Source organism: Vitis riparia, chromosome 1 (genome assembly GCF_004353265.1).
Source record: "Vitis riparia cultivar Riparia Gloire de Montpellier isolate 1030 chromosome 1, EGFV_Vit.rip_1.0, whole genome shotgun sequence".
NCBI lineage: Eukaryota > Viridiplantae > Streptophyta > Magnoliopsida > Vitales > Vitaceae > Vitis > Vitis riparia.
Genome location: NC_048431.1, coordinates 6,468,379 through 6,494,654, shown reverse-complemented (window position 1 = coordinate 6,494,654; position 26,276 = coordinate 6,468,379). Strand labels below are relative to the sequence as shown.

General features: G+C 37.2%; 1 protein-coding gene across 2 annotated transcripts in view; it reads right to left on the bottom strand.

Moving 5' to 3' along the window:
- Positions 1–61: 61 nt before the first annotated feature.
- The window catches only part of LOC117916165 (sodium/hydrogen exchanger 8), a 70,937-nt gene continuing 44,722 nt past the window's right edge, over positions 62–26,276 (bottom strand). For both annotated transcript variants that reach the window (XM_034832063.1, XM_034832070.1), the window contains 8 exons: positions 19,867–20,169; positions 6,161–6,258; positions 5,801–5,932; positions 5,479–5,697; positions 5,152–5,358; positions 4,589–4,841; positions 931–1,238; positions 62–642 (listed from right to left, as the gene is read on the bottom strand). In XM_034832063.1, the coding sequence (XP_034687954.1) occupies positions 331–642; positions 931–1,238; positions 4,589–4,841; positions 5,152–5,358; positions 5,479–5,697; positions 5,801–5,932; positions 6,161–6,258; positions 19,867–20,169 (1,832 nt within the window). In that variant the 3' untranslated portion in view covers positions 62–330. The remainder of the gene's footprint in view (positions 643–930; positions 1,239–4,588; positions 4,842–5,151; positions 5,359–5,478; positions 5,698–5,800; positions 5,933–6,160; positions 6,259–19,866; positions 20,170–26,276) is intronic.

Genomic DNA, 26,276 nt, shown 5'->3' with positions numbered 1-26,276 from the left:
CTCAAATGCCTTGATCAGAACTCTTTTTGTTCTCCTTATCATTCATGGAAAGACAAAAAAATCTCCAGATAGCAAACATTCTCCATTTTTTCATAGATTCAACCTAGCTGATTTAGGACAGGTAATAAATGCCAAGTATTTAGCCTCCTATAAAAAGCCCCCATAAGCTTGTGGCAACATTGTTTTCCGTTACCAAAGACTCAGGCACTTTCCTATTTAAACATTTGTACATTTTTTTCTCCTTTTACGTGGAGATTAACAGGCAAACACCTTAAATAAAACAAAAGGTCGATGGGTACAATCATAATGCTGTAGAATGTAAACAGACCTTCAAGGAGCCTGATGAAAAGAAAGCTTGCTCGGTGAATCAATTCTCACAAGGAGTTCATCCTCAACTCCTGACTCCTCACTCGAATCATCTACTTCATGAGTCTCTTTTGTGTGTGTGCCTTGGAGTGGGGGCTTCAGATTTTGTCCTGTTAACTTTCCCGTATCAATGCCTCTCCTCGCAGTAGCAGGCCCTTCTGATCTGACAGATACAAGTGGGGGGGCATGAGTTGTTGGCACTCTTGGGTATGACAGGCTGTGTGATGGCTTAACTCGACTGCTTTGAAAACTTCGAATGTGCTGATGTGTTCCAACCTGGTCAATCAAACAAAGAGGGCATTAAGTCCTACCGCACAGCCATGGAGGCGAATGATTTTTTATGGCAATTAAGAATGATCACAGGGAAGGAAAGGGGGACATGAACATAAATCAGAAGTCAGAACATTGGGTAGCTCCAACTGAATAATTTCAAGCCTCTAAAATAACTCACATTTATCATTTTTTAGACTGCTTAAATTACAAAACACCTGAAGCCAGTTTCAAGAATTTTTCTTGAGACTTGAGTAGTTCTTGCACAAAGTCAATTAAAACAACCGAACATACCATGCTGCCAAAAATGCTTAGTTGCATTGCCTTATAAGACAAGCTGTTCGATTTCCAACGGTCCCCTTCAGTGCTCTGATTGTCTTGCCTTAGCTTGTAGAAATGTTCAGGCCAACTCATAAGATCACCATGTTCTCTACTAAGAGATCTTGAAGGTTGATCGGCTGAATGAGGAACCAATGAGGATGACCTTCTTTGAAGACCACGGTCTGCTTCAAATGCTGAAATGTCGAAAATGATTACTCTTGCTCTCGTCTGAACTTGATACGGAGATCCTTGATGAGAAGAACCAGCTACCTTGGCACCTCCTGTTGGTCAATAACCAAAGGATTAATGGTAAAACTCAATGTCTTGAGCCTAGTTTCAGTTCATTTATTTCATCACTTTACTTTGCTAAAGCTTTCAATTGGATTCCTCAATACAACTATGTTTGGAGAAGAGAGGATTGTTTATGCAACGACACATGGAATAAAGATTTGCTAAACAGTTTAAAAAAAAAAAAGAAAAAAAAAAGGGAAACAGAAAGGGTCAGTGGAAAAATAAAAGATCTTTGTTCTTATTAGAAAAATTGCCACAACTGGAAGAGTTTATGGTGGTTCAATGCACTAAGAATTTTTATTTTTTTATTTTTATAAAATTGTTAAATTATTCTCTGTTGTTTTGTTATATTATAAATATATTAAAGAAAATAACATGTTATTAAAATTAAGTAGAAACTTAAATTATTTACTCTTTGTATAGAAGAGTTAAATAAGTGAAATAAGTTTTAAATAGCATATAAAAATAATTTATTGATTTTAAATCTATTTTTTATTTTTCTTATACTTTTTCTTTCTATTTTCTTTCCCTACCATTTTCCCTTAATATTTGAGCCCACAATGTGTATTATTTAGTCTAACCTCTTAACCAAACATAATTTAAAAGCTTAAATTTGTAGGATTTGAACCCACCATGTATATCATGCAGTACAATTTTGTTTAAAGCTTAATAAATTGAGGAAATAAATATATGAATTTTTTTAGAAGCTTAAACTTGTAGGATTTGAGCCTATAATATATAAATATATATATATATATATCATGTGGTCTAACCTTTTTTTGGATTTTAATAAATTGAGGAAACAAATATGCTGATTTTTCTAAAAGCTTAAAGTTGTAAAATTTGAGCTCACAATGTATATCATGTAATCTAATATCTTTTTCAAATTAATAAATTGAAGAAATAAACATGCAGTAAGGTTTGAATACATGCCTGCCAAACAAGGTTTTGATGCCATGTAGAACAACCAATATTTCTAAAAGTGTAAACATGTAGGATTTGGGGCCACAATAAATATTATGCACTCTAACACCTACTACTTGATTCTTCATGCATCAGTTTTTTGATATTCAATAAAATTTATTGTGATGCTAGTTTTTTCAGATTGTAAAGAGTTTAACTAGGAGAAAGCAGAGATAACAAACTATGGGCTTGAAGAGAGTATTTATGTGCACAGGACACAGACACTTTACAGGACAATGAGGTACCCATCTCAAGATGTAGGATTTTATGAGTTCATATGGCTTGCACGTGCTCCATTTCTGTACTAGATCAGTCCTTGAGGCCTGACTCTAAGTAGCAAATCCAAGTTTGGTTTTAGGTAGGGAGAAAGAAAATGGTATCTATTAGAGCAGAGAGAGAGAGAGAGAGAGAATTGCAATAGTGGATTAGAACAAAGTAGGACGTAGGAGAAAATATTTGTGGTACAACCATGGAAAAAGGGTGGTGCAACTAAGAAACATCTTGAAAATTCTGATCACTAGATGATTTTATGAATCTCCTTAACTAGGAGTTGAACATATATAGCTGATCATTTTAACACCCATCTTCTTCCAGATCTGATATTTACTAGAAAAGGTTTTCCTTGGATTTTGAAGGATCTTCTTCAGGTTTCTCCCATTGTGTGCTGAAATCTAATGATGATAACTGATAGCATGAAGGCTATGTTTCTGTAACAAGGAATGAGAGAAGTTTGAACTGTGTGCTGCTTGTCTAACATTCTAATTAAATTACTTTCTTGCATGGACAATTTTGGACATGCGGCCTAAGCTTTTAAAGGGTTGTTAGTAATTGAAGTTCCAACTATAGGTGAGATAAGTCCTTACAAAATACAAAACCTTATCAAAAACAAGTCCAAGAGATAAGTAGCAACACTCAGTTACACGCACAGCGACCAAGAAGGAGCATCCCAACTCTCTAGTTACATCAATAATTTGGCAAAGAAAAACTATATAAATTCAATTATGGAGACGAGTAAAATCTAGAAATAGAAATGAAATGAAAAAGGAAGAAAAAGGAAGAAAAACAAAAACAGCAAACATGTTTTTTCTCATCGTCCCTTTTTAGCTTTCCCCTTGTCTGGGGAGGGAGTCCCTTCTGACTCCAGCATTCCTCCCCCCCTACTAATGCATCCATTTGATCTTTTGCTACATGTCCAAACAATATCAACTGATTCTCTCTTCTTTGTCACCGACTGTTACTACCTCCTCATTTTTGCAAAAACATTCACACTTAACTTGGTACTTTCTTTTCTTGCGAGTTATCCATATCAGCATCCTAATTACTCCTATTACTCATTTTTTGAAAGTCATTTTATGTTAAACAAAACTTTTTAGGATTTTGTTCTTTTTCTACTTCTAACATTTGGACTGTCATTCTTTTTTCTCTGATGTAAACAGAACATAACATAACAAATAACCATTATTTGTTCCAAAACCAGTAAGATAACATCAACTCTGAAATGACTCAATATGTATCTGCTGACAGACTATGGTACAGGATTTGTTTGAGAAACACTATAATTCAGAATTAGGGTCAGGTTGGTTGATTTAACTTTTAAGGGTGATCAGCAAGCTGCTCAAACATGAATTATGTGTGAAATTTAGGGTTTTAGGGCTTGTGTTCATGTTCTAATATATTCTTCGTACAATAGCATACAACAGAGAATCAAAATGAAATTAAGAGAAAAGAAGAAAAGAACAAAAACAAGAAAAATCTAGAGGCAAAGGAATCAATAGAGATCTTGGCATATATCCTTTAAACAAGGTCTTAGCACTGAAAGTTCTGACTTCAATGTTTGCTAACTCAAAATGATGTCCACAACTCTTTTAATAGGCTTGAAACCCTGATCAAAGTTAATTTTTGCCCTCAAATCAATCCAACCCTAATTATTAATCAAAACACTAAAGCAAGCAATTCAACACAAACCAAAAAACCCTTTTTAATTCACTACTATCGAATCATGAAGAGTAATCTGTTATGGTAGCATGAACGATACCTGCTACAATAACTTGATACAGCAACTTGCTAAATTACTCCTTGCTAAAATCTCTCTTACCAGGCAATAACTGGCCTTGATTACCTAATTTAGGGCTACTAAATAAACTAGCTGAATGTACCCCCATCTTAACTATGATAATTCCAGTACAAAGAAAGTTGAAAGTGACACCATTTTTTCCTTTCTTCTTAAGATGCTTTGAATCAATTGTAGCCTTCCAGATGTCATAATGTAAATAAAATGATTAATTATGAAAACAGTACATCAAAAAAAGAAGAAAATGAAAGGAAAGAAAGATGAAGTTGCAGAGGACAACATTTTCATGAGAAAACTATGAATTACCTGATGTATCTAGACTTCGGAAACTGAGATTATGGGAAGGCATCAGTGCAGCGGGATATGTAATCAGTTCTTCTTGGCCTTTTATGAATCCGTCTAATAAAAAACCAATGGAATGGTGAGGTACTTCTATAGTTTCTCCACTTATATATATGGTCATTATTGACTTTTCTGCAACAAGGGCTCTCAAATCTTGCATTGCCATTTTCTCAAATATTTGAGGAAGCAAGAGTTTTGCAAGAACTATAGCACTTTCCTGCAAAACCAAAGATAAATTGAACACAAAATCAATAGGCATGCCATATATCCAAATCAGTAATCATTTCCCCATGGCCACCGGATATTAAAATGTCAAACACAACAAATCAACCAAGAACCATCATATCATTTACCTCTTGCATATTAAAGAATTGCACAAGTAAATTTGGTAACATGACTATGTTCCACATCAGAAGAGTTATACCTATATATTCTAGTTCACTTTATAGTTCTCCATGTTGATGACCAAAGAATGGAGCTATGAAAACTATGACAGAAGCAACAACAATAATGCTAACTTGATATACCTGCCACAGGAAATCTTCTACTGCAGGATCTGACCTGAGCATTGACATTATTTTATCAGTCTCAACAAAAAAACATAGTACCACTGAATCTGTTATCATGTCACATATATAAGGCTTTCCAATTAGCACTTCATATAGTCCCAAAGTACTCCCATGCGTAAATGTTGGATGCAATGAGTGCTTGTTTCTTATGCTCTTACTCGCCCACTGCAAAACAAAAATTCTTGTATGTGATATGTTTCCAATCAAAATTTGGAAGTCATAGATTTGTACAGAACACATGTTTCTTTCTGAAACTCCTACTTCCTCCTATAAAATTTTAAGTACCTTGACCACTCCACTAGATATGAGCCAGATACCACTTGGCTTTGAACCCTCTCTGTAAAGTACCACACCACGTACTTTCATTATTTCCTTGGTAGAACTTTCAAGTGGTTCACGGACTGCAGAAGGAAGGGCCCCCAACAAAGGATGGGTTGTAATCATATCACGCATTCTTGGAATCTTTACCAAAGGAGGATTTCTTAAAAGCTTTTTTAAGTCAGTCTGCATCAAAGTTGAAACAACATTTTCAGCATGAAAGACAACTAATGATGTATACACTGAAGACCGTTAAAAGTATAAATGAAAGAACATAGTCCAACGATACCTGGACAGCATCATGAAGATGGAACATCTCCTTTTCTTCCAACAATCCAATTTTCTCAAGATTTTGCACATAATCAATTAAATGTTGCAGCACTGAATGAGTTACTTGCCTGGTTTTCACAACACGCAAAACCTGAAAATGTTTCCAATACAAGGATTTATAAGAATGCCTCTCCAATTAATGCATTTTAAACACATACTCATTTTAAGATACCCTCTCTAAGCAGGAATGAAGAGAAGATAATAAATTTATTACCATAAAAATGATATAATTCAAACGAACCTTGGCTAACAAATTCCAAGTAGCATCCAGCACAACTAATTAATAAAACACATCAGCAGGGTGTATGAACCTACAAACCTGAGGAAATGTAACACGGACATCTTCCAGGAACTTTCTTGCTTCTTCTCCTTCTGCTTCACTTTCATTAATGACAGTAGATGCAATTTCACTATCACCTAATGAGCGTATCCATGCATTAGTGATAAAGAGTATTTCCAAAAACAGGATTACCCTAGAAACGTATATTAAGAGCAAAGTTCAACATATTTTAGGGGAATGATAACCCAAGTTAAAAATTAAGTTCATATTTTGCAGGTGCGATATGCATATGATTATTTTTATTTCAAATTCAGTAAAGATTTAAATGAATCCATATGAGTTTAGAAAAGGAGTTGTTGAGTTTGACTATTATCCACTTTCACAATACCAAGAAAGATTTTCACTATTTGAGGAATGTGGAGAGATTGTTGTTGCAACTTTAGATGATTGAATACATGGCATTGCTAGTAAAGGATGGGGCTCAAGGGTTTTTCTTCATTTTTAAGGGGATATAAACAATAGGCAGTCTGATATAAAGTTACATATATGGCCTGACCTTTCTATTCAAATAACATAATATTCACTCTCAAATGTAGCTTGCTAATTTAAAGAATTAGAATGGCTAGTTTTAGTTTTTTCGTTCTTGTGCTAATTCATTGACAAGAGGAAATGTTTCAAGAATGTTTTGAGGACATATGTATCAGATAGCTAAACCACTTACATAGTGCAATTAAGATGGGTCCCAATCAATGGCTAAATGCTTTATCAAATGCCATCCCTTCTATTAAACCATGGAAAAACCTAGTGGCACAGTAAATTGCTATAGAAGGCATCAAAACCAATTCTCCACCATGAAATTTGATAAGTACCACAGTTTAAGAAAAATCAGTGGCAGGAATGGACTGTGATGTGATGATCATAAAATTGTTGTCTGCAATGCTAAGACTCTTAAATCATGCACCCCCACATCCCTTCTTACATATGTTGCTTGGACTTGGGTGCAGGTACATATTTAGGAGTCATATTCTTCAACTCCAAAATTTGGAATAGGTGGAACTAATTAAAGGGATTCAAAATATGGGGATATGACATCTCTAAAAGGGAAAAAGGAAAAATCAATTAAAACTCAATTAAAAGTAAAGATATCTTTAATAAGAACTTTTTTTATTCTTATTTTTATTTTTTATCTTTGTTTCTTGTAAAACTTTTCAATTATTTAGGAGCTATTTTTTAGGAGAATTATATATGATAGTTGGTAGGCCTACAAATGAGGGGATAGGTTTTTTGGTAAATGATGGTATGACCTGGATAGGTCCATGGCATAGTTATCTCCTATTTTAAATTAGTTTCCTATTCAAATTAGGATAACTATTGTAACAAATCCTAGTCCTATATGTCTACAAAATCTATATATACCCTGTATAAGCTATATTCATTTATTTGTATCATTAAAAATTAAAATTTTCTCAATCTGTTTTCATGGTATTAGAGCCGCCTTTGATCCTAGATGTCTATCATTTGTTTTTTCTTTTTTTTTTGCATCTACTCTCTAACCCCCATCACTTCATATCACAACCAACAAAATGAATGAGCAGAATTGTTTATGTTGGTCCCAATCTGTGAAAATGTTTGTTTGTGGCGAAGGGAAGTTGGATATCTCGCTGGTTCCACAAAGCCACCCAAATAGGAGGATGAGATGGCATTCTACATATGGGAAGCAGAGAACTCCATGGTTATGGCATGACTGGTCAACTTAATCGAACCTGATATTGGCCAAACATGCCTTTTCTTATTAACTGCAAAAGAGATGTGGGAAACTCGACTAAGATATTTGAGATTAGAAATCGAATTTGTGAGATGAAACAGGGGAGCCAAAGCGTAACCGAATATTACAGCACGCTAGAGGTCAGTGACAGAAACTAGATAGGTAGTGTGATGCTGAATGGGAGTATCCCAATGATAGTGCTTGATACAACAAGATGCTTGAAAAAGAGAGGGTTTTTAAGTTCCACACCAGCCTTGACTCAAAATCAGATGAAGCCAAGAGAAGAGTTATTGGCAAGGAAACTTTTCCTTCTAACCATTAAGTGTTTATCTATATTAGAAGGGAAGAGAGTAGGAAGAATGTGATGATGGGAGGACAAATCATCCAATCAATGGAAAACTCTGCTTACATTTTTGTAGTGCCTGAGAATGAGTTGATGAGTGGACAGAAAACTTTCAAGAAAGGAGAAGAGAGGAGCAACATAGTTTGGTACAACTATTGCAACAAGCCAGGGCATACTAGAGAGACATACTGGAAGCTTCATGGCAAGCTTGTAAATTGGAAGAAATGAAGTTTCTTGACAAGAATAATTGTGCTTTCCAGGCAACAGGTAATGGACAACAACCAACAAACTTTGGAGGACTAGATTCTCAGCCTTTCATGCAAGAACGACTAAAGCTACTGCACAGATTTATGAACAATTCAAAAACAACACAAATCCCACACCCTCTTGACCTCTAGCCCAACATGGTAACTTCTTGACAGCCCTCAGTGTTCATTATGGAAATTTAATTCAGGGGCGACATATCATATGACCAGTCTTTCAAATTTATTCTCTTCATATTCCATGTTCTGATAATAAAAAAGTAAGAATTGTCGATGGTTCTTTGCCCTTCGTCACAAGAAAGTTTCTCTCCCTATTTCAAAAAATCTAATGCTGAGTTTGATTCTTCATGTCCCTAAGATCTCTTGCAATCTTTTTTCCATCAGCAAGTTTACCAAAGATTATCATTGCGCAGAAAATATTTTTCCTACTAGCCCTAATTCCAAGACTGGATTCAAGGAAGAAGATTGGTAGTGCTAGGAAGGTGAATGGGTTATAAGACAAGCTCAAGTGGTGAATAGGACTTCTTCTCAATCTAGTGAGGATGAAATCATGTTATGGCAACATAGATTAGGGCACCCTAGTTTTCCTTATTTGCAAAAACTGTTTCCTTTGTTAATAAAAAAAAAAAGTCCTTTGTGTCGATGCTAAATTTGTGAATTATCAAAACTTCAAAGAGCTCATTTTCCATTACAGTCTAGCGAAAAATCAGCACCATTTACTCTTGTGCATGGTCATATGTAGGGCCCTTCATGTGAGACTAACATTTTGGGAACTAGATAGCAGTGTTGTCAAAAGCAAAAGGCAATGTCAAGGCGATAGGATACCTTTTAACCTAAGGCAAAAGGTGAAAAACAAGGCAATAACTTGACAATAGTAAGGCAATAAAAAAGAAACATATATTTACCGATTCGATATTTAACCAATATAAGCATTGTCTTCAACAATCAACACTATAATTTTTTATTCCTCATGGTGTCTTGTAAAATTAATAAAATAGTAATAATTATTCAAAGTGTTTAATATTATACCCCAAATCTTAAGAAACATTATATTGTTTAGAGAAATTCATCTTGTCCCAATGCATATTTTAATTTTCCAAACATCTAAAAACCAGAATAAAAAACAAAATGAGAGAATGAACATCCTAGAGAAGATTCAGGTTTCATCATCATAATCATTATTGAAATTAAAATTGTCATCACTTGCATCAAGATTAGATTGATAGCCCTCTATCTCATTATCACTATGATTAGTTGTATGATATTTCATCTTATACTCTGTTTAATTTAATGTTAGATTGAATTAAATCATAATTTAAATATGTTTAATCTTAACCCATGGTCAAAGGCGGGCTTGCCTCTATATCTTGAGCCTTATCCCAAGGCGATCGCCTAAGTATTGCCTCTTTGAAGCTAAGCTACCTTACCTAAGTCTTTAAGAGGTGATTTTTATCTACGCCACTTGGCCTTGTTGCCTAGGCAACCTAGGCTATTGCCTTTGATAACACTGCTAGATAGTTTATTACTTTTATTGATAATCACACACGTCTTTGTTGGGTTTGATTAAGGGAAAACTTGAGGCTAAAAGAAGCTTTAGAATTTCCATGTCATGGCAAAAAAAAAAAAAAGGAGAACAATTTGGAACACAAATTTAGGTTCTAAGAACCAATAATAGCAAATAATATTTTTCAAATACCTTGAGGGATTTTTTTTTTTTTCAAAAAATGTGATTGTTCACCAATCATCATGTGTCCATACATCCAACAAAATGGTATTTTCGAGAGAAAAAAATCAACAAGTTTTTGAAGTTGCACACTTATCAATGTTCGCCACTAGGGTACCAATACACTTTTGGGGGAAAACAGTTCTCACAACTTCCTATTTGATAATGCCTACATGAATTCTAAATTTTCAAACTCCTTTGAGTGCATTCACACAAATTTATCCTCAAACTAAACTGTTCACCTCTCTCCCACTTAAAGTCCTTAGCTGTTTGACCTTTATTCATTTGCATAATCACCTTAGAAGCAAATTGGACCCATGGGTTGTTAAATGTATTTCCTAGGATATTCACCCACTCAAAAAGGGTATAAATGCTATGATCCTACATCTTAAAAGTTGTTTTGTCACCTTTGATGTCACATTCTTTGAAAACAAGTCTTTCCCTTCCTAAACTTCTCTTCAAGAGGAATTCTATGAAAGATTAGTTTTGGGAAATTCTTCCTATGCCTATTGTTCAAACCTCGAGTGTCCAATATAAGTTGTCACCTTCATCTCCCAATTCTTTGGTGCCACTAATTGTGATTGAAAGATAGGTTCTAGATGAAGTCTAACACCCTGCTCTTTGTGCCTATTCTTGGCGGCTTAGTATTAAAAATGACACAACATGCTCATTCTCCATGAGTGCAAAGTCATGATTCAGATATGAATGCTTCAGAAATGGAAGTTACAGGTGCCTGTCCATAATAGTGTATCCTGAAAAATAAATGACCTTGACATGCCTATTGCTTGTAGAAACGGAACTAGGTCATGTACTCGTCATCATATTTTAAAGTTGGTGTCTTAACACAACTTGCTATCTTCTTAGTGAGCCTTTACTTCTAACTGTTCTAGCATAGAAATTCCTAAATTTGTATAGGAAGCTGAAGAATTTCTGAATTCCTTTTATTGATTCTTTAGGTACACACCATACACATATATATACACAACTGACTGAATAAGAAAAAATCAATCTAGCTTGATTCTCTCCTAAAATTAGGAAACTGAATCATCCTAAATGATCTCTCCTTCTTTATTCCTAAAATACTTTCCTAAATTAAAAAAACCCTAACTTTGAATGCCAAATTTCAACACTCCCCCTCAAGCTGGAGAATATATATCATATAATCCCAGCTTGCAAGTTAAGTCTTCAAAGTTAGGCCTAGGTAAAGCTTTGGTGAGGATGTCTGCGGTTTGGTGCTTGGTAGGAACATAGTTCAATCTAACCGTCTCACTAGTCACCTTCTCTGTGATGAAGTGTCTGTCAATCTCAATGTGCTTGGTCCTGTCATGATGCACGGGGTTCTTTGCTATGCTTATAGCTGCCTGATTATCACACATCATCAGAATTGGAGATGAACCCGTTTGCCCCAGTTCACTAAGAACCCTTTTTATCCAAATCCCTTCACAGATTCCCTGTGCAAGAGCTCTGTACTCAGCTTCTGCACTACTTCTGGCTACAACTGATTGCTTCTTACTCCTCCAGGTAACAAGATTTCCCCAGACAAAAGAACAATATCCAGAAGTAGACCGCCTGTCAATGATGTTTCCTGCCCAATCCGCATCTGAGTATACTTCAGTGTCACGGTTCTCTGTCTTTCTGAAGAATAGACCTTTCCCTGGTGTCATTTTTAAATATCTAAGAATCCTGTAGACTGCTTCCATGTGTTCCTCAGTGGGGCTGTGCATGAATTGACTTACAGCACTCACTGCAAAGCCAATATCTGGCCGAGTGTGTGAGAGATAAATCAAGCGCCCGACGAGCCGCTGATATCTCCCCCTATCTACCGGTGTACTTTCTTTCTCGATACCAAGTTTCTTCTGACTATCCATAGGAGTATCAATTGGTTTGCATCCAAGCATACCGGTCTCCTTAAGAAGATCGAGTATGTATTTTCTTTGAGAGACTACAATTCCCTTCCTTGATCTAGCCACTTCCATACCAAGGAAATATTTCAAATTTCCAAGGTCTTTAACTTCAAACTCCTCTGACAAATACTTCTTCAAATTCTGTAATTCCTCCATATCATTCCCAGATAGAATAATATCATCAACATAGACTATCAATATGGCCATTTTCCCGGCATGAGACTTCTTGACAAATAGAGTATGATCAGCCTGACCTTGTTTATAGCCCAGCTTCAGGACTGCTTTTGTGAATCTATCAAACCAGGCTCGGGGAGATTGTTTAAGGCCGTACAAGGATTTTTGGAGTTTGCAAACCTGATTCTTTGCCATACTTCCTTCGAAACCAGGTGGTATTTCCATGTAGACTTCCTCTTCTAGGTCACCATTTAGAAACGCATTTTTTATGTCCAGTTGTTGCAAGCACCAATCTTGATTGACAGCCAATGAGAGAAGAATCCTGATAGTGTTCAGTTTTGCAACAGGAGCAAAAGTCTCCTGATAGTCTATCCCATAGGATTGCGTAAACCCTCTAGCTACCAAACGAGCCTTGAATCTCTCGACTGATCCATCTGCTTTGTATTTTATGGTGAAAATCCACTTGCACCCCACGGGCCTCTTCCCAACCGGCAAATCTGTGATAGTCCACGTCCCATTCTTCTCAAGTGCATCAATCTCATCTTGTACTGCCTTCTTCCATTCTGAAATTTTTAATGCCTCTTGTATTGTGTTGGGAACCTGAGTATCATCAAGAGAAGTAGCAAATGCTCTGTAAGATGGTGATAGCCCTTCATATGTAACATAATTCCCAATTGGGTGATCTGTACATCTCCTAACACCCTTCCTCAATGCAATCGGCAGAGTAGAATCATCAATGCTGGGAATTAACACCTCTCCAGCCCTATCCTCACCTATGTTCTCTTCAGGAAGACTTGAATTGGAGTCAATATATTGGCCACATGTTGACTGTGATCCGTGCTCTAATTCCTGTCTTTTCCTCCTCCTGATGTAAACTTGTAAGTTCTCATTAGCAAGTTGTGGGGCTATAGGTTGAATAGGCAAGGGAGACTGGATGGTCACAGGAGATGGCTGGACTGATGACGGTATGGGTGTGGACAACTCAGTGGGCACGAATTGAAGATGATTTGGTGACTCTGAGTGAAAAGAAGGTACACCCTCAAGAAGAGACTCCCAAACTTGATGTTCATTCATGCTCTCCCCCTGAACATGAGATTTGGGATAGAAGAAGACATGTTCAAAGAAAGAGACGTCCATGGTGGTGTAAAATCTTTTGTTGGTTGGAGAATAGCATTTGTACCCTTTTTGGGTTGGAGAATACCCTAGGAAAATGCACTTATTCGCTCGAGGAGCAAATTTGCTACGATTTTGAGGATACACATGAACGAATGTCGTGCAACCAAATACTTTGAGTGGTAAATCAGAAGAGGCTGCACGGGTGTGAGGAAATTGTTTTAAGAAAAGTTGACGTGGGAATTGAAAGGTAAGCACCCTGGATGGCATACGGTTAATCAAATAAGTAGCTGTGAGAATAGCTTCCCCCCAGAAATAGTTTGGAACATTAGAGGAAAACATAAGGCACCGGGCAACCTCCAAGAGATGTCTATTCTTGCGTTCAGCCACCCCATTTTGTTGTGGGGTGTCAACGCAAGAACTTATGTGGATAATGCCGTGATTTTGAAGATAAGTACTGAGACTACTAGTAAAGTATTCCTTTGCATTATCTGACTTGAGGACTTGAATTTTGGAATTGAATTGATTTTGAACCATAAGATGGAAGGTTTGAAAAATGTGCCCGACCTCTGACTTTTCTTTCATAAGGAAAACCCATGTTACCCGTGTATGATCATCAACGAATGTCACAAACCATCGAGTGCCAGAAATATTTTTTATCCGGGAGGGACCCCACACATCACTATGTACTAGAGAGAAAACAGTCGAAGGTTTGTATGGGATTTGAGGATAGACTGTTCGAGTATGCTTTGCAAACTGACAAATTTCACAGTGATAAGATGCTGGATTTTTATTGATAAATAATTTGGGAAACAATTTTGCAAGGTAAACAAAGCTAGGATGACCAAGGCGATAGTGTAACATTATAATCTCACTATCTTTATTGACCTTAGAATTTGACACAGAATTGAAAGACTCTAACATACTCTGAGACTGTACGCAACTTGCTTGAGAGACTTGGTTTGAGAATTGGCCACATGAGAGGAGGTAGAGCCCGGAACACAGTTCAGCACTGCCAATCATCTTCCCCGATTTCAAGTCCTGAAAAACACACAAGTTTGGATAAAATTTAGTAACACATTGGAGATCACGGGCCAATTTGCTAATGGACAAAAGATTACAATCCAAGTTTGGAACATGGAGAACAGAGTCAAGATATAAGTCTTTAGTAAGTTTTATAGAACCTGTCCCGGCAATTTTTGACTTTGAACCATCAGCAATATGGACGGATGAATGACCATTACTTGGCTTGTAATTTTGAAGAATGGTAGCATCTCCTGTCATGTGATCAGAAGCACCTGTGTCCACTATCCACGACTTCATTCCTCCTCGATTAGCAGTGAAGGCTACACCGGTAGTACTGCCACTGCCAACTTGGCTTAATAGTTTCTGTAGCATCTCCATCTGCTCTTTGTTGAATGGACTCGGCTCAGGAACAGAGGTGCTCTCAGAGTTGGCAGCCACGTGTGCTCTGCCATCTCTGTCAGACCGTGGCTTTGGTTTCCAATCAGCCGGTTTGCCATGAAGCTTCCAGCAAGTCTCCTTATAATGGCCTGGTTTCTTACAATAATCACACCAAGGCCTATCCCGTTTCTGACGATCTCCACCACTACTATTAAATGACCGAGTCGCAAGGGCAGAGGCATCCAATGTTGGGGCAGGTTGCTCTTTGGATCCCATCATCACTTTCTTTCTACTTTCTTCACGCCTAACCTCTGAAAAAGCCTCCCTGAGACTTGGCAGGGGTTTAATGCCCATGATTCGGCCTCTAACATCATCCAATTCCCTGTTTAGTCCTAGGAAAAACTTGAACAGTCTCTTTTGTTCCACAATTTTCCTGTATGTTGCTGCATCATCAGGACATTTCCATGAGTGAGTCTCGAATAAGTCAAGGTGCTGCCAATACCTTGTGAGTGTGTTGTAATACTGAGTAACTGTCTGCTCTCCTTGGCGGAAGTCATGTAGGGCTGATTCAACCTGAAAAAGTTCTGAAATATTTTCAGAACTTGAGTAAGTTTCTTTGGCTGCATCCCATATGTCCTTTGCAGTCCTAAACAACAAGAAATTTTCACCTATGTCATTATTCATGGAATTGATAAGCCATGACATGATCATGCTATTTTCAATCTTCCACTTCCTGAAACCCGGTTCTGTAGTTTCTGGCATGACTGCTTCTCCAGTGAGGTACTCATCCTTTCCTTTACCGCAAATGAACAGCAACACAGATTGTGACCACTGTAAGTAGTTATGGCCATTTAATTTGTGTCCTGTGATGAGAATAGGAGAGGAATCACTACCACCAAGGTTTGGAATTTCAGATCTGCCTCCTAATTCTGGTGACGTGACGCTGGATACTTGTGATGATGCCATTCCGTATTTCGTCATGGACCGGAAAGGTAGAAGAACACTTCCCAAGGCACGTGCAGGGATTGGAGTTGAGGAAAAATAGCCGGAGGACGTCGGAAAAGCTGATCGGAGGGCTCGCGGAGGCAAAAAGACCCCAAAAGAGGCACGTGCAGGGCTTGGATGGCAGAAACAGGTACGTAGGGTGGCTGGTCGGCGTCAGGCGAGCTTGGAGTAGGAAGCGCGTCGCCGGAAAGTGGCTCACGCGCCCTCACGCGCCGGCGCGTGAGATGCAGTCGCCGGCCGGAAAAACGCGCGTGGGAGGCGCGTGGATGGTTTTTTGGCTCCGGTGTTTTTGGAAAAGTTGTAGATCTCTTCCAGACGCTCCTTGCGGTGTGAAAAAAACCGTCGCCGGAAAGTTCGCCGGAAAGTTCGCCGGAAAAGTTCGCCGGAAAAGTTCGCCGGAAAAGTTCGCCGGAAAAGTTCGCCGGAAAAGTTCGCCGGCGGTGAATGTTTTTCTGACGACGATTCGACCGACCGGAAAGCGTTTTCCCCCTTGGCTCTGAGAACAGGGACTGATGACCGGAATGAGAGATGGTCGGATTGAGAGATGGCCAGAGAGATTTGGCCGGAATGAATGATGGCCTGAATACGAGGTGGCCAGAAGGGATTAGGGTTTCAGAAAACTGGCTCTGATACCATGAAGAATTTCTGAATTCCTTTTATTGATTCTTTAGGTACACACCATACACATATATATACACAACTGACTGAATAAGAAAAAATCAATCTAGCTTGATTCTCTCCTAAAATTAGGAAACTGAATCATCCTAAATGATCTCTCCTTCTTTATTCCTAAAATACTTTCCTAAATTAAAAAAACCCTAACTTTGAATGCCAAATTTCAACAGAAGCTCTAAAGATTCCAGTTTGGAGAGAGGCAGTCCTAGAGGAGATGAAGGAACTTGAAAAAAATAGCACTTGGAAATTAATGGAACTACTGAAAAGGAAGACTTTCATGGGATGCAAGTGGGTATTTACTGTCAAATGCCAGACTAATGGGACAGTAGATAGATACACAACAAGACTTGTTGCAATATGGGATTGACGACCAAGAAACTTTTGCTCAAGTAACCAAGATGTACAATTAAAGAACTACTTTCACTAACAACCAACCTAGTATGATCGCTCCATCACCTAGATGTCAAGAATGCATTCCTCAATAGGGAACTAGAAGAAAAGGTGCACATGTATTTACCACTAGGTTTTGAAGAGCTTTGTGGAAGAAAAAAAGTGTGCAAACTTAGGATATTTTATTGGCCTAAAACAATCACCTAGGGCGTGGTTTGATAGATTTTCATAGTCTATTCAAAATTCAGGCAGGATATTCATAAAGCTAAGTTGATGACACTTTGTTCTTTGAGCACTTAATTGAGGGTAAGATCACTATCCTTATTGTATATGTGGATCACATTAACTTGATTGGAAAAATGAAGTGGAAACCAGAGAACTCCATAAAGTACTCGCTAAGGAATTTGAAATAAAGGATCTTAGTCCTTCAAGATATTTTCTAGGCATGGAGGTAGCTCAGTCTAGCAAAGGTATTGCAGTCTCATGAAGAAAGTACACATTTGATTTGAAAAAAGAAGTGGGCATGCTAGGATGTAAACCTGGTTATGTTCACAGTGATGCCAATCACAAAATTAGTTACCAATAAAGGGAAAGGAATTGAAGTTGTTTTTATTGGAGTTCCTTTTTTCTTCTGCCTCTCCAATTAGATCTAACTGGCTGGCACTTTCGGATTGGCTGCTTTCTTACTTATTTTATGTCGATTAAGACATATATCAAAAAGGCATCAAAGCCTACCTCTAAGGTTTGTATCAATACTTATTGAAATTCCAGTTTTCCAACAGTTGTTTTGTCCCTGTATTTTCTGCTTTCCAATTAATCTTCAACAAAGACATTCCCTTCCCTACTCTTTGGAAGTTTGTTTGCCAATGCGATAACTTTTCTTTCATTTCTAAGCAAAGGTATGCTAAGATTGCTTATTCTGCATCACTTGATCTTTAACCATATATATATATATATGTATATGTATATATATATATATGTATATGTATATATGTATGTATATATGTATATATGTATGTATGTATGCATGCATGTATACCAGAGTACACAAGTTATATACAACAGGCGCAAAATGGAAAATCCATAAAAGAGAAACAAAAAAACAACCACAGGTTAGTTGGTAAGTTAATCGATTTGTCACACAGTAGGCCAGAGATAGCTTTTTCAGTTGGTATTGTAAACCAGTATATGCACTCACCAAGTGAACATGTGGAGGTAGTATAGAAGATCCTAAAGTACTTAAAAAGGACACTAGGGAGAGGAAGAAGTAAACAGTTACAAGTAGAAAGCATTCACAAATGTTGACTGGGCAGGTTCCATCAGTAACAATGGATTGACCTTAGGTTGTAACTTGAAAAAGTAAGAAGCAAGCATTTGTTGCTAGAAGTAGTACAAAAATTAAAGTGTTATGGCACACAAGACGTGTGGATTTCTTTGGCTAAAAAAACTCCTGAAAGAGTTAAAGGTACAGACAACAGCTCCTATGAGACTGTATTGTGACAACAAGACAGCAATAAACATAGCTTATAATCCAGTACAACACAACAGAACATAACATCTAGAGATCAATTGACACTTAAGGAAAAGTTGGAAAATGGACTAATTTGCATGCCTTTCATTCTAATAAAGAAGCAGCTAATTGACCTGCACCAAAGAACTACCTAAACTAGCATTTGAGTCTTTAACTAACAAGCTGGATTTGATTGATATCTTTGAACAAACTTGAGGGGGACTGTAAAAATGTTCGACTTTTTTAGGAGCTACACTCTAGGAGAATTAGTTGTCATACGTTTGGTTGGTAGGCCTACAAATCAAGGATAGTTATCTTCCATTTTAAATTAGTTTCCTATTCAGATTAGAATAAATATTGTAATAAATCCTAGTTCTGTATGTCTGTAAAGTCTATACATTTTGTATTAGTTGTATTCATTTATTCTTATCAATAAAAATTAAGTTTTTCCCTAACCCGTTTTCATTTTTTCTTTATTCCTAAATATTCTTAAATTCTCTCATTTTCAATGTAATAATGTGCTAATAAATTTGAAAATAAAAAATTAAATCAATCAAAATCAAACAATTACACCCAAAGCAAAAAATCACATCCAACAAGGATCCCATCATATTGTGTCAACACGGTACATTGGGTCAAGTTAGTGAGTCCAGATATCATAGCTTCTTACTGCCTAAGCAACATTCTATTCAGCCTTCAGCTTTTTGATGCATTCATCATCAGTCAAATTACTCCTTACCAGTGCACTAACTGGTCTTTCTCTCCCATCTTAATATTGTATCATAATGAAGCCCCATCTCTTATTTCTTACTCATTGAACTGATCTTTCCTTTAATCTTCCTTGCTTTTCTGTTTTCCCAACTTTAGGATTTGTGTTGTTTCTTAGCAGATGTTAGCTCAACATCATATTGTAAGAAAGATTTTGTATTTAGGCTGATGGTTGGAGAGATATGGTTTACACTTTGGACCAAGATTGGAAATTGCAGCTTTTTGGTGTACTTTGGTGATACTCAAGGTCAGAGTGCAATTACTAGGATTCTGTTATTTTGTTGGAACAGTGCCAAACAAAAGAACTGTCTAAAACTGAAGTAGAATACAAAACAAAGGACATTTTCCCAGACTCAAAACCTTGTTTTAGTGTATGATTTCCCATCTGCTAGAAATCACCTATTACTTGCAACATGATAAATTGCTGGGTATTTGCTATAGATTTCAGTAGTTTCTAACATGGGAGCAAAAATCTCCTTCAAGTGTATAATTTAACCAAAAAAAACTATTTTAATGTTTACAAGATTTATACACGAAAACATACGAAATAAATTTGATATTATGAAAACAGGAAAAAGTTCTGGAATCAAACAACAATTTTTTTCTTTTCTTTTTTCCTTTTTAATCAGAAGTACAAACAAGAATTCTGTTAAAATAAAAATGAAGCCATTAGCATGCAACATGCAGGATCACCAAAATAATTCTTACCAATGAAGTCAAGTAGTTGACGTCGTGCAATTCTGTGGGCACGTAAAAATGCAGCACAGATGTAACATGCAGATTCCAACCTTTCCACCGTGAAATATGTAATAAGCTTTTGTGGACAGATGCTTGTTTGAAGGAATCTGTAATAATTTGGGAAATTAACATTAGCTTTTAAACCTTTCCAGTCACATAAAGGTTCATCAGAAACCAAGTCGAGTGCTTCATCCACTGATTGCATCAAAAGATTTGCAGTAGTTTGTGTTATCCTCCCCTCATCAAGCATCCTCCAGTATGCAGCTTGAACACCTGGTATAAAAATTTTTAGCTCAAATTAGTGAAATTAAAAAAAAAAAAAAAATCGATTTTGAATGTAGGAGTTTCTGTCTTGAAATAAAAATGCTTTTAGAGCTGGTCATGTTAGTTTAGAACCATGTTTAATAAAAATAATAAGACCCTATAATATAAAACATGGATGTTTTATATGAAAGACGTTTTATAAAACATGTTGGTCATATATTCCATCTTCATGGGTGATGGGGGAAAGCCTTTTAAAGTTTATTCAAGGAAGAAAAGAAAGACCTAAGTAAACTATAAATACGATTAATATTATTTAGAATTGAATTGAGATTGGTATTTGTTATAATTAAGATTAACTAGTTGAGTTATAATATGATTAGAATTTGAGTCATGATAGGTTATTAGAGTTCTAGTAGATTTTGGATGTTATAATTATAATTAGAATCATAATAGGTTATTAGAGTCTGAGTAGACTTTGAATTTCTTACAGAAGCCTATAAATAGGCTAATCAATGTAAATCAAAGAGATGAATTGATATGAATAATATTATATTTTTTTTCATTGCAAGGTTGCAACCCTCAATGGTGAGATTCCATTGATTTTCTTCTAAGTGAGACTCCTAAAAGGTCTTAGTAAAACTCTAAGGTTTTCCATCTTTTCTTCATTGTTTCTTCTTTCTCTCTATTTCTTATCTTATAATTTTATCTACCATAAAATTTATTCTTTGTTCCTCACCCTACACCCTAAAAAATAAAACCTAGTCCACCTACCCTTAAGTGTAGGCAACCATCCTAGGGTTGTTCTACATCAATTTTGGTATCAGAGCCAAAGTTCTTGGCTTGAAGGCATATGCAATTAAGGAGCGGAGCAACTTATGCTAGCATGAGTTCCAAAAAAACTTCTAGCAATCAAGATGCCGCTACAATACGCTTGGAGGAAATTTCAGCCACACAACAATCCCATCAAGATGCTATAATACAACTAAATAGCAAACTTGATGAGATCATGAAGTTATTAGAAAAGAGTCAAGAAAAACGACCAATTGAAGAGGAGATTGCAAGTCATCAATTTAGACAATCGCCAAGTCGATCACGCGAAGAACAAGACCATTTTATGATAGAGACTCAAAGAAGGGCCAGACTTTTTGAGCTAGATGATGATGTGACTAAAAAGGTACGTCTTGAAGTTGCTGAATTTTATGGAAAACTAAATCCAACAACTTTTCTTGATTAGATTATGTCAATGGAAGATTACTTTGATTGGTATGCAATGCCCGAAAATAGAAAAGTTCGTTTTGTGAAGGCAAAGTTGAAAGGAACAGCACGTCTATGGTGGCATAATATTGAGAATCAAGTTCATAGAATTGGCCAACCACCTATTGACACATGGGACGAGATGAAGTTGAAGATGAAGGAACACTTTCTCCCAACTGATTATGAACAACTTATGTATATAAAATTGTTTTCCCTTAAATAAGGAACCAAGTCCGTTGAAGAATATACAAAAGAATTCCATGAATTGAGCATTCGAAATCAAGTGCGGGAAAGTGATGTTCAACTTGCAGCCCGCTACAAAGCTAGACTTCGAATGGAGATTCAACTTGAGATAATAGTTGCACACACTTATACCGTAGATGATGTTTATCAACTAACCCTCAAAATAGAAAAAGACCTCAAATTTGGGTTTCCAGGCGTCCAAGTTCACAAATTGGGAGCACTTTCTCCAACAAGACAACAAACAAACCTTTAAGCACATCAAACTTCAAAACTTCTAATCATGTGAATAATGGGGGCAACACTCAACAAACTTCGAATGTGGCTCATAAGAATGGTAATAAGGGGTAAAACTTCAATGAGTATTGGAGATAGAAAAGTAGACGTGACTCCTTTATGCTTTAAGTGTGGTGGGCATGGTCATTATGTTGTTGTATGCCCAACCAAAGGTTTACACTTTTGTGTTGAAGAGCCAGAATCTGAATTGGAGAGTTACCCAAAGGAAGAAGAGACTTACAATGAAGATGAAGTTAGTGAAGAATGTGACTACTATGATGGTATGACAGAAGGGCATAGTCTTGTAGTACAACCTTTATTAGCTATCCCAAAGGTAAAAGAAGAAGAAGATTAGCGACGTACTAGCATTTTCCAAACATGTATATTTTGCCAAGGGAGATTATGCACCATGATCATTGATGGAGGTAGCAGTTTGAACATAGCTTCGCAAGAACTTGTTGAGAAGGTAAACCTTAAAATAGAGAGACATCCAAATCCATTCAGAGTAGCACGAGTTATTGACACCTCTATCCCGGTAAGTTTTCACTGCTTAGTAACATTCTTTTTTGGTAAGGACTTTGAAGAGTCTGTATGGTGTGAGGTCTTACCCATAAAAGTAAGTCATATTTTACTTGGAAGACCTTAACTCTTTGATAGAAGAGTTCAACACGACGGTTATGAAAATACATATGCTCTCATACACAACAGACATAAGAAGATCCTTCGTCCAATGAAAGAAGTCCCTCCAATTAAGAAGTTAGAGGATGAGGCACAACCAAAAAAGGTACTTACAATGTGTCAATTTGAAAATGAGAGCAAGGAAACTAAAGTTATTTTTGCTTTAATGGCTTGGAAAGTGGAAGAATTTAAAGAACAAGATAAGGAATATCCAGCAAGCGTACGTAAAATTCTTGATGACTTTTTTGACGTGTGGCCTGCAGAGTTACCTAATCAACTCCCTTCTATGTGTGACATACAACATGCCATTGATTTGATTCTTGGTGCATCATTACCAAATTTACCAGCCTACAAAATGAATCCAACAGAGCATGCTGAATTGAAAAGGCAAGTTGATGAATTACTTACTAAAGACTTTATGCGTGAAAGCCTAAGTCCTTGTGGAGTTCCTTCCCTACTAACACCAAAAAAGGATGGATCATGGTGGATGCGTGTAGATAGTTGTGCAATCAACAAAATTACAATCAAGTATCGATTTCCAATTCCAAGACTTGATGACATGCTAGATATGATGGTTGGATCAGTAATCTTCTCAAAGAGTGATCTAAGAAGTGGATATCATCAAATACGTATTAGACCAAGGGATGAATGGAAGACATCTTTCAAAACTAAGGATGGATTGTATGAGTGGTTAGTCATGCCGTTTGGACTAACCAATGCTCCAAGTACCTTCATGCGGGTTATGATGTAGGTATTAAAACCTTTTATTGGATGGTTTGTTGTTGTCCATTTTGATGATATTCTTATCTATAGTCGATCTTGTGAACATCATGAGGAACACTTGAAGCAAGTAATGCGCACTCTTACGGCTGAAAAATTTTACATTAATTTGAAAAAATGTACTTTCATGAATCAATGGGTGTTAGGGCTTAAGGCCAAATTAACTTGAGATTCATTGTTTGTCTATCAACTAACACTTAAGTTTTTTTTTCAAATTGGAAGTTTAATATGGTATTAGAGCTTTGGTTGTTCGTATGTAACGAATTTGAACCTTACAACTTGTTTGTTCCTCTCCTTGCACATGCTTTTTTATTGAGCCTACTCATAAGTCCAGAAGGCTAGTGAGGTTGATTGTTAGGACTTTAGTCCAAAGTAGCTTGATATTCTTTGCTGGCCTATTATCTAACAACTTAAACTTTTAGTTCAATTGGTAGCTTCACAATACATTTTAAAAACAATGTTATCTTTATTGAATATCAAAGAATATCTATTAGTTTTTCCATGATTGGACTTTCACAAGAAAACATTACACCAAGTATAATCATTATAATAATGACGAAAAAAAGAAACCAAATATCATTTTTATTAGATAGTGTACAGTTATTTAGGTTATTTACTTTTCCTTTTCCTTTTCTTTCTTTATTGTATTGTGGGTCCCACTAACATGTATATATATACCCAAGTCCAATGTGTATTCTTTACAGTTTTTCAATAACAATAATTAGGGATTCTCTCTTTTCTCTCTTTTCATATGGTATCAGAGCCTAGTGTCACAAGATGCTTCAAATGACCCTCCCCATGGGCTTATATAGGAAGAAGAAAGCTTCTAGAGACTCTTGTAGTCATCTACACTAAGCCATTGGTGGGAAGAGTGTGGAAGGTTCTAGAGATGCCTAGAGATGTCCACACATCTCTACACTATGGTGGAAGGTATGAGAGGAGTCCAAGGCCTTCTAGAAGATTCTAAAGATCTCTTGTATATTCTTGTACATAAGGTTGTACATAGATAAGTGTAGGGAGTTCTAGAATATTCTTGATTTGTAAGGAACTCTCAAAGGTTTCAAAGAGTTCCATTGGAGCCTATAAATAGGTGAGGGCCTCATTTGGCCAAGGCACCACCCAAATCACTTCCTAACCAAGCAAGTGAGCTTCCAAGCACTTGTAAAGGCTTCCTTGAGTTAATAAGAGCTTCCATTCTTTAAAGAGTTGTCTACTAAGCTTCTTAAGTTTTTGAGTCGTGAGCGTGTTAGCCTAACAAGCTAAGCATCGGGAACAAAGCTGACTTAGCAAAATCAAGCGTCTTGACTTACCTAAGTGCCACACGAGCTTAGTGAACGACTAAGTCCATGACACTAGGAAGAAAAAAAAACCCTAATTATTTCTGGTTTATTTGTGAATCCATTTTGGGAAATCTTTCAGTGACCGTGTTTCATTCCAATCACCCTTCCCATCTCCGAAAGTTTTCCGATCAACCGTATCGCCATCAGAAAACCCTCACCGCCAACGACTTTTCTGGCGACCTTTTTTCGGCGACATCCTTTTCCGACACCGACCAAACCATCAGGTGCGCAAGGAGAAGATCTTCAAGTTTTCTCAGCACTGGAGGAAGAATCTTAGTCACGCGCGTTTCTTCTCCGGTGGCCTGAATCTCACTCGCCGGCGAGTAAGGGCGAGTGGGGCACTTTCTGGCCAAGCGCTTCCACCTCCAACCTCGCCTGATGCTGTCTAGCCACTCTCCATCTTTGCTTGTGTCATCTGAACCCTGAAAATGCATTTTTTTGGGTTTTTTGTCTCCGCCAACCCCTCTAAACAACCTTTCTGGCGACCTCCAGTGACTTCCTCTCCACCCCGAGCCCTGCACGTGTCTTAGGAAGTGTTCTTCTACCCTTCCAGTAGTGCCACATTTGTTTTTCTTTACAATTTGGTCTCTCACAACCGTGGATCCTCGTTTTTTCTTCCTTCAACTGCGATTTGAAGCCGTATTAGGGCTCTCTTCGATCCAAACATATTTTGTTCTCCAGATAAGTAGATATGGCTACTAAAAGTTCCACTTTTTCCTCTGTCATATCTGGATCTCCTATGATTACTTCGGAGAAATTGGCTGGCAGTGAAAATTATTTGTCTTGGTCTGCCTCTGTGGAGCTTTGGTTTATGGGTCAAGGTTATGAGGATCACCTTGTTACGCAGGAAGCGGATATCCCTGAGGTTGACAGAGTACAATGGAGGAAGATAGATGCACAGTTATGTAGTGTGTTATGGCAATCAGTTGATCCTAAGATTCTACTTCATATCCGGGCCTACAAAACATGCTTTAAATTTTGGAATCAGGCGAAAGGGCTATACACGAATGATATCCAACGTCTTTATAAGCTGGCTTCTTCTATTGTCAATGTCAGACAACAAGATATGGATTTATATACTTATATTGGCCAGATTGCCTCTCTTAAGGAGAAATTCTTGACTGTGATGCCTCTTACTACTGATGTTGGGGATCAACGAACACAGATTGACAAGTTCTTCATGGTTCTTACGCTTATTGGCCTCCGTCCAGATCTCGAGACCGTCCGTGATCAGATTCTTGGCAGTTCCTCCGTTCCATCCTTGGATGATGTGTTTGCTCGCCTCCTCCATATCTCCTCCACTCAGACTTTGCCATCTGATAACACTTCAAATTCTTCTGTGTTAGTTTCTCAAACTAATTCTCGAGAAGGACGCAGTGGTAACCGAGGTAGAGGTCAACGTCCTCATTGCACCTATTGCAATAAGCTTAGCCACACTCGTGATTGGTGTTATTAGTTACATGGGAGGCCTCCCCGCACTGCCCACGTGGCCCAGTCATCTGATCCTCAGTTGCCTCAGCCTCCCAGTTCCTCCACATCTCAGGGTAT